Below are 13,634 nucleotides of genomic sequence, written 5' to 3' on the forward strand. Positions count from 1 at the left end.
CATATGGAATGACCTCTTAATCATTTTGGAATAAAGAATTTCGGTTTTTAAAATCTGGAACCTGGATGCTGGAATTTCCTTTCTTCATATTCACACGTCAGTGGGTCCTGCTGATGTCCGTGCACTGGTCAGATTCTTATGGAACTCTAAGTAGGTGAGCTGGTGTTTTTTTCTACTGGGAGGAGTGCGAGGTATGACGTCACATTGGTATATGTTCGTCATGCTGTAAACCTGAATCTCTTTGATTTTAGCTAGTCAAGCTACATGCCCATGTTTTTAGAACAGTCTAGTGAAGAAATAATACAGATCTAATATTTGGGCTGGTGAAGGTGATAAACTGTATTAGTCAGGAGCATATAACAAATGTGTCTTACGTTATCTTAAAGGTCCTGAAGAGTGAGATTTCGAGGGGATTACTTTTGGACTTCTCTGAAAAAGTTTTCAAAATGAAGCAATTTGAACAGGCAAGTATTACTCAGATTTATTCCTCTTTTTGTTCTTGAGGTTTCTCTGTATTTAATATCAATGATTTATTTTTAAAATAAGCCATTGTCATGTGATAAGTAAGTGTCCCTTCACTGCAGTAGGTAACCCGGCATCATCTGTGCACACGAGGCTGTGCCGGGTATTGCTGCTCCAGTGAGTGCCGTTGCCCCTTTAGGCTATGTGCCCACGCTGCGGAAAATGCGCGGATTTTGCCGCGGATTTCTCGCGGAAAAGCCGCGGATTTTCCGAAAATCTGCAGCACAGCTACTCCCCAGCCATTTCTATGGCATTTGGGAAATGCTGTGCCCACGCTGCGGATTTTTCCGCGGCAGAAATCATGCGGATTTCCGTGCGGAAAAATCTGCAGCATGTCAATTAATGTAGCGGATTTCTCCGCAGGGTCCCATATACTTACCTGCCTTGATAGAGACCCGAGTCACTTCTCCGTCCGGTGTACAGCAGCGCGGTGGATCCAGCCAGGTACAGGAAGGAAGAGGTGGGTGGAGCCTGCACGAGCTCCGGTCATGTGACAGCCGGAGCTAGTTCAGGCCCGCCCACCTCCAGCACAGTGAAACCAGACGCTGCCTGACAGTGACCCGGCCGCCGGAAAGCGAGGTGCTGCATGATGGAGGTAAGTATAAACTTCCCCGATCACTGCAGCACTTGTTCTGCATTGAGGATGCAGTGCTGAAGCCATGGTACTGTATCCTCAATGCAGAATGCCTGCAGCATATCCGCACGACATTCCACAGCATGGAAACAGACAAAAGTTGTGGTGCTGTTTCCTGGGAGCACCTGCGGAATGTCGTGCGGATATATCCGCAGGACACTTTTCCCGTGGGCACATAGCCTTAGTGTGTTTCTAGGTGGGGTTCCGTTAAGCTCACAATGACTGCAAAGATAGGCTGCTAAAGTAAAATTACAGAAAACCCTTAAAGGGGTTGCCCTCTTTCAGAAACAAAATGTTCTCCGGGCAGTTTGTGAAAAAAGTAAATAAAGCATGTTTTACTCACCCTCCCTGGGTCCACTGCTAGTTGTCCACCTCAGCACCCAGTATTTGATATTAGCTGCAGTGCTGATGTGAGACAGCGGCTTAGATTGGACTCCGGGGATGGCAAGTAGGACGTTACTTTCATAAGTAAGGGCACCCAGAGGCTTTGATTTTTTGAAAGGAGTCCATCCATTAAGGTAATTCATGTGTTTACCAGGATTTATCCCTTTTAAGGATTGTCACATTTTAGATGTTTGTGTTTAATATCAAAAACGGCAGAATTTTTTTTTTTTTTAACGAACATTTGCGGTTCGTAATGCTCTGTTCACACCTGTGTTGGAGTCTTCATCTCAGATTCTGTCATTTGCTGGAAAAATAAAGTGCAGCATGCCGGCCTAGTTTCCTCCGGTATAATGCCGGCCTAGTTTCCTCCGGTATAATGCCGGCCTAGTTTCCTCCGGTATAATGCCGACCTAGTTTCCTCCGGTATAATGCCGGCCTAGTTTCCTCCGGTATAATGCCGGCCTAGTTTCCTCCGGTATAATGCCGGCCTAGTTTCCTCCGGTATAATGCCGGCCGAGTTTCCTCCGGTATAATGCCGGCCGAGTTTCCTCTGGTATAATGCCGGCCGAGTTTCCTCCGGTATAATGCCGGCCGAGTTTCCTCCGGTATAATGCCGGCCGAGTTTCCTCCGGTATAATGCCGGCCGAGTTTCCTCCGGTATAATGCCGGCCGAGTTTCCTCCGGTATAATGCCGGCCGAGTTTCCTCCGGTATAATGCCGGCCTAGTTTCCTCCGGTATAATGCCGGCCTAGTTTCCTCCGGTATAATGCCGGCCGAGTTTCCTCCGGTATAATGCCGGCCGAGTTTCCTCTGGTATAATGCCGGCCGAGTTTCCTCCGGTATAATGCCGGCCGAGTTTCCTCCGGTATAATGCCGGCCGAGTTTCCTCCGGTATAATGCCGGCCGAGTTTCCTCCGGTATAATGCCGGCCGAGTTTCCTCCGGTATAATGCCGGCCTAGTTTCCTCCGGTATAATGCCGGCCTAGTTTCCTCCGGTATAATGCCGGCCTAGTTTCCTCCGGTATAATGCCGGCCTAGTTTCCTCCGGTATAATGCCGGCCTAGTTTCCTCCGGTATAATGCCGGCCTAGTTTCCTCCGGTATAATGCCGGCCTAGTTTCCTCCGGTATAATGATTAATTTAATGGCAGAGATTAACGGATGACATACGTCAGTGAGGTCTGTTGGACACCTTTGATATCTCTCGTGTGACAGATCATCACCGCTTGCACTTCCGTTTTACTGCTTTTGGGGATTAGCAAAGAAATAAAAATGACTATATGCAGTTAATGATCGAGCGTACAACAGTTCACAGAAATTGTTCCCTGGACCAAGTTTGAAAGACATTGATAGGGAATGAACTATGCTCCTTGTGCCAGTCGTCTGGCATAAAGTCACATTATGCCATATACCTTATTTGCACAAAAATTAGCATTTCCTTTTCTCCTTTTTTTTTCCTTAGCATCAGTTTTTGAAAACTGGACACAGTGTAGTGGAAAAGGGTTATGGCTATGCTTGTCCTAGGTCATTTTACTAGGATTTTACTGCACGCTGCAGCAGCTGCTTATTTGTGACGGCCGGCGGACTTCCGCGCCGACTGCGCCTGTTTGTCGGCCGCGGTATTAAATTTAGTCCCCGGCTTCAATTGCGGCCTAGTAGCAAAACTCCCGCCCCCGGGCCTGTCTATCAGCGATAAGGGCGGGACTGCCGACCTGACGTCGGCTGTGAGGACCAGGGCATCCTGTATGTTCCTCCCCCCCTCACTGATCACTGTGGGGACTCCAGATTCCCGCACTTTTCTAACGCCGCCCACGGCTTCTCCCCTCCCCTGAGAGCTCCGGCAGCCATTTCTTTGGCATTCTGCCTGTGGAAGATTTCCTGGAAAGAGCTCTGCAACGCTGGGAGACCTAGGCAGGGAATCTGGAGGACACACACTCCGCTTTTTAGCGGTCGGTAAGCCACACATAGAGTTACTATATATATTTATATATTTCTGTTCGGTCGGGCTGTATACCCTTCCCATATACCCTCAGTGATCACTCTCCTAGGAGACAACAGCATGTCGTCCACAAGGAGCAAGGGGGCCAAGACACAGGGTTATTTCTTTGTCGCTCCATTGGGAGACCCAGACAATTGGGTGTATAGCTTCTGCCTCCGGAGGCCACACAAAGTATTACACTTAAAAGTGTAAACCCCTCCCCTCTGCCTATACACCCCCCCGTGCATCACGGGCTCCTCAGTTTTTATGCTTTGTGCGAAGGAGGCACACATGCACGCATAGCTCCACAATTTAGTCAGCAGCAGCTGCTGACTATATCGGATGGAAGAAAAGAGGGCCCATAACAGGGCCCCCGGCATGCTCCCTTCTCACCCCACTCTGGTCGGCGGTGCTGTTAAGGTTGAGGTACCCATTGCGGGTACATAGGCAGGAGACACATGCTGTTTTCCTTCCCCATCCCTTAGGGGCTCTGGGTGAAGTGGGATCCTAACCGGTCACCAGGCACTGGGACCGTGCTCCCTCCGCAGCCCCTGGGGGAATCTGCTGGACAGGAGACCGGGTATCGTCAGGGACAAGGCCCTGCTCCTCTGAGGTACTCTGTGTCCCCTTGGGGACGGCGCATAGAGCGCCTGTGTTATGGACGCTGCAGCAGCTGCTGGGTGTGTTGGTGCGCCGGGACTACCGCGCTGACCGCGCTTGTTTGCCGGCCGCGCTTATACTTTACTCCCCGGCTTTTGCGGCCTAGTACCGCATACTCCCGCCCCCGGGCCTGCCAGTCAGGGGTAAGGGCGGGACGCTGCACTGGACGTCAGCGCTGAGAGCTGGAGCATACTGAGAGATGCTCCTCCCCCCTCACTGAGCACCGTGGGGCACCAGGTACCCGCACTTTCTGAGGCACGCCCACGGCTCCCTCCTCCTCTCAGAACGCTGGCAGCCATTCCTATCAGCACTTCTGACGCTGGAGAACTTCAGAGGGGAGACAACACCGAGCTCCACAGCTCTGGGAGGCCCAGGCAGGGAATCTGGTGGTCACACAACTGCTGCAGGCGGTCGGTAAGCCGCACCTGTCACTAGGTGCTGGCCCCCCTGGGTGCCGAAGTGTATATTTATATGATTATATTGTATACATTTACTCTGTACGGCCGCACTGTTGCTTTGGCTATATACTTTCTCTGATTGCTCTAAGAGGAGACAACAGCATGTCGTCCGCAAAAAGCAAGGGTGCCAAGGCACAGGCTTACTTTGCAACCTGTACCTCATGTGCGGCTATGCTACCTGCAGGTTCCACCTACCCTCATTGTGTGCAATGTTCGGCCCCTGTGACACTCACTCAGCCGGAGCCTCTGCCACTGGTGGGACCCCCGGCCCAGGTGGAACCACCTGCTGCCACTGTCCAGGTGACAGGGACAGAGTTTGCAGTATTCGCTGACAAACTGTCTGAGTCTATGGATAAATGGTCTGCTAAGATACTAGAAGCTTTGCAGTCCAGACTGGTAACACAGGCCCCGGGCACAGTTGAATCATTGACCCCAGGCCCCCCTCGGTTGGAGCAGCAAAGTGCTCCTGGGGCGACTCATAGGTCCCACGGTGAGGAATCCGACATGGACCGCAGTCCCAGACCGGCTAAGCGGGCTCGCTGGGAGCTTCCCTCGACTTCATCACACTGTTCAGGGTCTCAGCATGAGGACTCTCTGGAGGATGAAGCGGATGGGGCAGATCAGGGCTCTGATCCTGACACCGCTCTCAACCTTGATACACCTGAAGGGGACGCCATAGTAAACGACCTTATAGCGTCTATCAATCAGGTGTTGGATCTTTCTCCTCCAGCTCCTCCGATTGAGGAGTCAGCTTCTCAGCAGGAGAAATTCCGTTTTAGGTTTCCCAAACGTACACGGAGTGGGTTTCTTGATCACTCCGACTTCATAGATACAGTCCAGAAACACCGAGCTTTTCCGGATAAGCGCTTTACTAAGCGCCTTAATGACACACGTTATCCCTTCCCCCCTGACGTAGTCAAGGGTTGGGCTCAGTGTCCCAAGGTGGATCCTCCAGTCTCTAGACTGGCGGCTAGATCCATAGTTGCAGTGGCAGATGGTGCATCACTCAAGGATGCCACTGACAGGCAGATAGAGCTCCTGATGAAATCCATCTATGAAGCTATTGGCGCGTCCTTTGCTCCGGCATTCGCAGCCGTATGGGCACTACAAGCTATCTCAGCTTGCCAGTCTGAGATTAATGCAGTCACACGTGCCTCTACTCCGCAGGTTGTGTCCTTAACCTCTCAGGCGTCGGCGTTTGCGTCCTACGCCATGAATGCTGTCCTGGACTCTGCGAGCCGTACGGTGGTAGCATCCGCCAATTCGGTGGCAGTCCGCAGGGCCATGTGGCTACGTGAATGGAAGGCAGACTCTGCTTCCAAAAAGTTCTTAACCGGGTTGCCATTTTCTGGCGACCGCCTGTTTGGCGAGCGATTGGATGAAATCATTAAACAATCCAAGGGAAAGGACTCGTCCTTACCCCAGTCCAAACCAAACAGACCTCCACAACGGAAGGTACAATCGAGGTTTCGGTCCTTTCGGCCCTCAGCCAGATCTCAATTCTCCTCGTCCAACAGGCCACAGAAGGGTCAGAGGAACTCCGATTCATGGCGGTCTAAGTCACGTCCTAAGAAGACCGCCGGAGGAACCGCTCCCAAAGCGGCCTCCTCATGACTCTCGGCCTCCCCAAACCGCATCCTCGGTCGGTGGCAGGCTCTCCCGCTTTTGCGACGCCTGGTTGCCACATGTCCAAGACCGATGGGTGAGAGACATTCTGTCAGACGGTTACAGGATAGAGTTCAGCTCTCGTCCTCCGACTCGTTTCTTCAGAACATCTCCACCCCCCGAGCGAGCCGATGCTCTTCTTCAGCCGGTGAGCACTCTGAAGGCAGAAGGAGTGGTGATCACTGTTCCCCTTCAGCAATGGGGCCACGGTTTTTACTCCAACTTGTTTGTGGTGCCAAAAAAGGACGGATCTTGCCGTCCCGTTCTGGACCTAAAACTGCTCAACAGACACGTGAAAACCAGGCGGTTCCGCATGGAATCTCTCCGCTCCGTCATCGCCTCAATGTCCCAAGGAGACTTCCTAGCATCAATCGACATCAGGGATGCTTATCTCCACGTGCCGATTGCACCAGAGCATCAGCGCTTCCTGCGTTTCGCCATCGGGAACGAACACCTTCAGTTCGTGGCACTGCCTTTCGGCCTGGCGACAGCCCCACGGGTCTTCACCAAGGTCATGGCAACAGTGGTAGCAGTCCTACACTCTCAGGGACACTCGGTGATCCCTTACTTAGACGATCTGCTTGTCAAGGCCCCCTCTCGGGTGGCATGCCAACACAGCCTGAACATTGATCTGGAGACTCTCCAGAGATTCGGGTGGATCATCAATTTCCCAAAGTCAAAATTGACACCGGCCCAATCACTGACATATCTCGGCATGGAGTTTCATACTCTCTCAGCGATAGTGAAGCTTCCGCTGGACAAACAGCGTTCACTACAAACAGGGGTGCAATCTCTCCTTCGAGCCCAGTCGCATCCCTTGAGGCGCCTCATGCACTTCCTAGGGAAGATGGTGGCAGCAATGGAGGCAGTTCCTTTTGCGCAGTTTCATCTGCGTCAACTTCAATGGGACATTCTCCGCAAATGGGACAGGAAGTCGACGTCCCTCGACAGGAACGTCTCCCTTTCTCGGGCAGCCAAGGCCTCCCTTCAATGGTGGCTTCTTCCCACTTCTCTGTCGAAGGGGAAATCCTTCCTGCCCCCATCCTGGGCTGTGGTCACGACGGACGCGAGTCTGTCAGGGTGGGGAGCGGTCTTTCTCCACCACAGGGCTCAGGGTACCTGGACTCAGCCAGAGTCCTCCCTTCAGATCAATGTTCTGGAGATAAGGGCAGTGTATCTAGCCCTAAAGGCGTTCCAGCCGTGGCTGGAAGGCAGGCAGATCCGAATTCAGTCGGACAACGCCACGGCGGTGGCATACATCAACCACCAAGGCGGCACACGCAGTCGGCAAGCCTTCCAGCAAGTTCGGCGGATTCTGCTGTGGGTGGAAGCCACAGCCTCCACCATCTCCGCAGTTCACATCCCGGGCGTAGAAAACTGGGAAGCAGACTTTCTCAGTCGCCAGGGCATGGACGCAGGGGAATGGTCTCTTCACCCGGACGTGTTTCAAGAGATCTGTTGCCGCTGGGGAACGCCGGACGTCGATCTCATGGCGTCTCGGCACAACAACAAAGTCCCGGCATTCATGGCACGGTCTCAAGATCACAGAGCTCTGGCGGCGGACGCCTTAGTTCAGGATTGGTCGCAGTTTCGACTACCTTATGTGTTTCCTCCTCTGGCAATGCTGCCCAGAGTGTTACGCAAGATCAGGTCCGACTGCCGCCGCGCCATCCTCGTCGCTCCAGACTGGCCGAGGAGGTCGTGGTACCCGGACCTGTGGCATCTCACGGTGGGCCAACCGTGGGCACTACCAGACCGACCAGACTTGCTGTCTCAAGGGCCATTTTTCCATCTGAATTCTGCGGCCCTCAACCTGACTGTGTGGCCATTGAGTCCTGGATCCTAGCGTCTTCAGGGTTATTTCAAGAGGTCATTGCCACTATGAGACAGGCCAGGAAACCAACGTCCGCCAAGATCTACCACAGGGCGTGGAGAATCTTCTTATCCTGGTGCTCTGATCAGGGTTTTACTCCCTGGCCGTTTGCCTTGCCCACTTTTCTGTCCTTCCTTCAATCCGGAATGGAAAAGGGTTTGTCTCTCGGCTCCCTTAAGGGACAAGTCTCGGCGCTCTCTGTGTTTTTTCAAAAGCGTCTAGCCAGGCTTCCACAGGTACGCACGTTCCTGCAGGGGGTTTGCCACATAGTCCCTCCTTACAAGCGTCCGCTAGAACCCTGGGATCTGAACAGGGTGCTAACGGCTCTTCAGAAACCACCCTTCGAGCCAATGAGGGATATTTCTCTCTCACGCCTTTCGCAGAAGGTGGTCTTCCTAGTGGCAGTCACTTCACTTCGGAGAGTGTCTGAGCTAGCAGCGCTGTCATGCAAAGCCCCCTTCCTGGTGTTTCACCAGGACAAGGTGGTTCTGCGTCCGGTTCCGGAATTTCTCCCGAAGGTGGTATCCCCTTTTCATCTCAATCAGGATATCTCCTTACCTTCTTTTTGTCCTCATCCAGTTCACCAATGTGAAAAGGATTTGCATTTGTTAGATCTTGTGAGAGCACTCAGACTCTACATTTCTCGTACGGCGCCCCTGCGCCGCTCGGATGCGCTCTTTGTCCTTGTCGCTGGCCAGCGTAAAGGGTCGCAGGCTTCTAAGTCAACCTTGGCTCGGTGGATCAAAGAACCAATTCTGGAAGCCTACCGCTCTTCTGGGCTTCCGGTTCCTTCAGGGCTGAAGGCCCATTCTACCAGAGCCGTGGGTGCGTCCTGGGCTTTGCGGCACCAGGCTACGGCTCAGCAGGTGTGTCAGGCGGCTACCTGGTCGAGTCTGCACACTTTCACGAAACACTATCAAGTGCATACCTACGCTTCGGCAGATGCCAGCCTAGGTAGGCGAGTCCTTCAGGCGGCGGTTGCCCACCTGTAGGAAGGGGCCGTTTTACGGCTCTTTTACCGAGGTATTCTTTTACCCACCCAGGGACTGCTTTTGGACGTCCCAATTGTCTGGGTCTCCCAATGGAGCGACAAAGAAGAAGGGAATTTTGTTTACTTACCATAAATTCCTTTTCTTCTAGCTCCAATTGGGAGACCCAGCACCCGCCCCTGTTCCCTTCGGGCTGTTGTTCTTTTGTGTACACATGTTGTTCATGTTGAATTGTTCTTTTGGTTCATGGTTTCAGTTCTCCGAACATCCTTCAGATTGAATTTACCTTAGACCAATTTATAAGTTTCCTCCTTCCTGCTTTTGCACCAAAACTGAGGAGCCCGTGATGCACGGGGGGGGTGTATAGGCAGAGGGGAGGGGTTTACACTTTTAAATGTAATACTTTGTGTGGCCTCCGGAGGCAGAAGCTATACACCCAATTGTCTGGGTCTCCCAATTGGAGCTAGAAGAAAAGGAATTTACGGTAAGTAAACAAAATTCCCTTCTTTGCGACCTGTACCTCTTGTGCGGCTAAGTTACCTGCAGGTTCCACCTACCCTCACTGTGAGCAATGCTCAACCCCTGTTTTGCTTCCACAACTGGAGCCTCGGTCACTAGTGGGCCCCTCGGCTCAGGTAGAATCCGTTGCTCCCCCTGTCCAGGCGGCAGGGACAGAGTTTGCAGTTTTTGCTGAAAAACTCTGAGTCACTCTCACAGTCTATGGCTCAGTCTATGGACAAATGGTCTGCCAAGCTGCTTGAAGCTTTGCAGTCCAGACCGATCCCTACACAGGCCCCGGGCCCTGTTGGATCTTCACCCCCAGGCCCCTCTCTGCCCGCGCCACAGCATGTCCCCAGGGGGGGCCCTAGGTCTCATGTGGAGGACTCCGGCCCGGACCAGAAGCCCAGAGCGGTTCCGGACAAGCGCTTTACTAAGCGCCTTACTGACACACGTTACCCCTTCCCTTCTGACGTTGTCAAGGGTTGGGCTCAATGTCCCAAGGTGGATCCCCCAGTCTCTAGATTGGCGGCTAGATCTGTAGTATCGGTTGCAGATGGATCATCGCTAAAGGATGCCACTGACAGGCAGATAGAGCTCCTGATGAAATCCATCTATGAAGCCACGGGCGCGTCTTTTGCCCCGGCCTTTGCAGCCGTGTGGGCACTACAAGCTATCTCAGCTTGTCTGGCTGAGATTAATGCGGTTACACGTAATTCTGCTCCGCAGGTTACGTCTTTGACTTCCCAGGCGTCAGTTTTTTCTTCCTACGCCATGAACGCAGTTTTAGACTCTGCTAGCCGTACAGCGGTGGCATCCGCTAACTCTGTGGCAGTCCGCAGGGCCATGTGGCTGCGCGAATGGAAGGCAGACTCGGCTTCCAAGAGGTTCTTAACCGGTTTGCCGTTTGCTGGCGACCGATTGTTTGGCGAACGATTGGATGAGATTATTAAGGAATCTAAGGGAAAGGACTCCTCCTTGCCCCAGTCCAAGCCAAAGAGGCCTCAGCAACGACAGATACAATCGAGGTTTCGGTCCTTTCGTCCCTCCGCCAAGCCCCAATCCTCTTCGTCCAGCAGGCCGGAGAAAGGCCAGAGGAACTCCTATGCGTGGCGGCCTAAGTCACGTCCCCAAAAGGCCGCAGGAGGCACTGCTTCCAAGGCGGCCTCCTCATGACTCTCGGCATCCCCGAACCGCATCCTCGGTTGGTGGCAGGCTCTCCCGCTTTTGCGACGCCTGGTGGCCACATGTTCAAGACCGATGGGTGAGAGACATTCTGTCTCACGGTTACAGGATAGAGTTCAGCTCTCGTCCTCCGACTCGTTTCTTCAGAACATCTCCGCCCCCCGAGCGAGCCGATGCACTTTTTCAGGCGGTGAACGCTCTGAAAACAGAAGGAGTTGTGATCCCTGTTCCCCCCCCAGGAACATGGTCGCGGCTTTTACTCCAACTTGTTTGTGGTGCCAAAGAAGGACGGCTCGTTCCGTCCCGTTCTGGACCTCAAACTGCTCAACAGACATGTGAGCACCAGACGGTTTCGGATGGAATCTCTCCGCTCTGTCATCGCTTCAATGTCACAAGGAGACTTTCTAGCATCGATCGACATCAAGGATGCTTATCTCCATGTGCCGATCGCACCCAAACATCAACGCTTTTTGCGCTTCGCCATCAGGGACGAACACCTTCAGTTCGTGGCATTGCCTATCGGCCTGGCGACAGCCCCACGGGTGTTCACCAAGGTCATGGCATCTGTTGTGGCGGTCCTACACTCTCAGGGCCACTCGGTGATTCCCTACTTAGACGATCTTCTGGTCAGGGCACCCTCTCAGTTGGCGTGTCAAAACAGCCTTTCCGTCGCTCTGGCGACTCTCCAGCAGTTCGGGTGGATAATCAACTTCCCAAAATCCAAGTTGACACCGACCCAATCACTGACGTACCTTGGGATGGAGTTTCATACTCAGTCAGCGGTAGTCATGCTACCGCGGGACAAACAACTTTCTCTGCAGGCAGGGGTGCAATCTCTTCTTCGGGGTCAGTCACACCCCTTGAGGCGCCTCATGCACTTCCTGGGGAAGATGGTGGCAGCGATGGAGGCAGTGCCCTTCGCGCAATTCCATCTGCGGCCACTCCAGTGGGACATTCTCCGAAAATGGGACAGGAGGTCGACTTCACTCGACAGGAACGTCTCTTTCCCTTCCAACCAAGACGTCACTTCAGTGGTGGCTCTTTCCCAACTCTCTGTCGCAGGGGAAATCCTTCCTACCCCCCACCTGGGCTGTGGTCACGACGAACGCGAGCCTGTCTGGGTGGGGGGCGGTTTTTCTCCACCACAGGGCTCAGGGAACCTGGACTCCGATAGAGTCATCCCTTCAGATCAATATTCTGGAGATAAGGGCAGTGTATCTAGCCCTATTGGCCTTTCATCGGTGGCTGGAGGGCAGGCAGATCCGAATCCAGTCGGACAACGCCACGGCCGTCGCGTACATCAACCACCAAGGCGGCACTCGCAGTCGTCAAGCCTTCCAGGAAGTCCGACGAATTCTGCAGTGGGTGGAAGCCACAGCTTCCACCATATCCGCAGTTCACATCCCGGGCGTAGAAAACTGGGAAGCAGATTTTCTCAGCCGACAGGGCATGGACGCGGGGGAATGGTCTCTTCACCCAGACGTGTTTCGAGAGATCTGTCGCCGCTGGGGAACGCCGGACGTCGATCTCATGGCGTCACGGCACAACAACAAAGTCCCGGCATTCATGGCCCGGTCTCAAGATCACAGAGCTCTGGCGGCGGACGCATTAGTTCAGGATTGGTCGCAGTTTCGACTTCCCTATGTGTTTCCTCCTCTGGCGATGCTCCCTAGAGTGCTGCGCAAAATCAGGTCCGACTGTCATCGCGCCATTCTCGTCGCTCCAGATTAGCCGAGGCGGTCGTGGTACCCGGATCTGTGGCATCTCACGGTGGGTCAACCGTGGGCGCTCCCAGACCGCCCAGACTTGCTGTCTCAAGGGCCGTTTTTCCATCTGAATTCTGCGGCCCTCAACCTGACTGTGTGGCCATTGAGTCCTGGCTCCTAGCGTCCTCAGGGTTATCTCAAGATGTCATTGCCACTATGAGACAGGCCAGGAAACCAACGTCCGCCAAGATCTATCACAGGTCTTGGAGGATCTTCTTATCCTGGTGCTCTGACAAGGGTTTTACTCCCTGGCCCTTTGCCTTACCCACTTTTCTTTCATTCCTTCAATCCGGAATGGACAAGGGTTTGTCTCTCGGCTCTCTCAAGGGACAAGTATCGGCGCTTTCCGTATTTTTTCAAAAGCGTCTAGCCAGGCTTCCGCAGGTCCGCACGTTCCTGCAGGGAGTTTGCCACATAGTCCCACCTTACAAGCGTCCGATGGAACCCTGGGACCTCAATAGGGTGCTAACGGCTCTTCAGAAACCACCTTTCGAGCCGCTGCGGGAGGTCTCTTTATCACGTCTTTCGCAAAAGGTGGCATTTCTAGTGGCAGTTACATCGCTCCGTAGAGTGTCGGAACTGGCAGCGCTGTCATGCAAAGCCCCCTTCCTGGTTTTTCACCAGGATAAGGTGGTTCTACGTCCGGTCCCAGAATTTCTCCCTAAGGTGGTATCCCCTTTTCATCTCAATCAGGATATCTCCTTACCTTCATTTTACCCTCATCCAGTTCACCAATATGAAAAGGATTTGCACTCATTAGATTTAGTGAGAGCACTCCGACTCTACGTGTCTCGCACGGCGCCCCTGCGCCGTTCAGATGCCCTCTTTGTCCTTGTCGCTGGCCAGCGTAAGGGTTCGCAGGCTTCCAGGTCAACCTTGGCTCGATGGATCAAGGAACCAATTCTTGAATCCTACCGTTCTTCTGGGCTTCCACTTCCTTCAGGGTTGAAAGCCCATTCTACCAGAGCCGTGGGTGCGTCCTGGGCATTGCGGCACCGGGCTACGGCTCAGCAGGTGTGTCAGG

General features: G+C 53.5%; 1 protein-coding gene across 2 annotated transcripts in view; it reads left to right on the top strand.

Annotated features, from left to right (window-relative positions):
- The window catches only part of UTP20 (UTP20 small subunit processome component), a 355,063-nt gene that overhangs the window by 80,790 nt on the left and 260,639 nt on the right, over positions 1–13,634 (top strand). For both annotated transcript variants that reach the window (XM_075344692.1, XM_075344693.1), the window contains exon 11: positions 387–464. In XM_075344692.1, the coding sequence (XP_075200807.1) occupies positions 387–464 (78 nt within the window). The remainder of the gene's footprint in view (positions 1–386; positions 465–13,634) is intronic.

The sequence above is a fragment of the Anomaloglossus baeobatrachus genome, chromosome 4 (assembly GCF_048569485.1).
Source record: "Anomaloglossus baeobatrachus isolate aAnoBae1 chromosome 4, aAnoBae1.hap1, whole genome shotgun sequence".
NCBI classification, from domain to species: Eukaryota; Metazoa; Chordata; class Amphibia; order Anura; family Aromobatidae; genus Anomaloglossus; species Anomaloglossus baeobatrachus.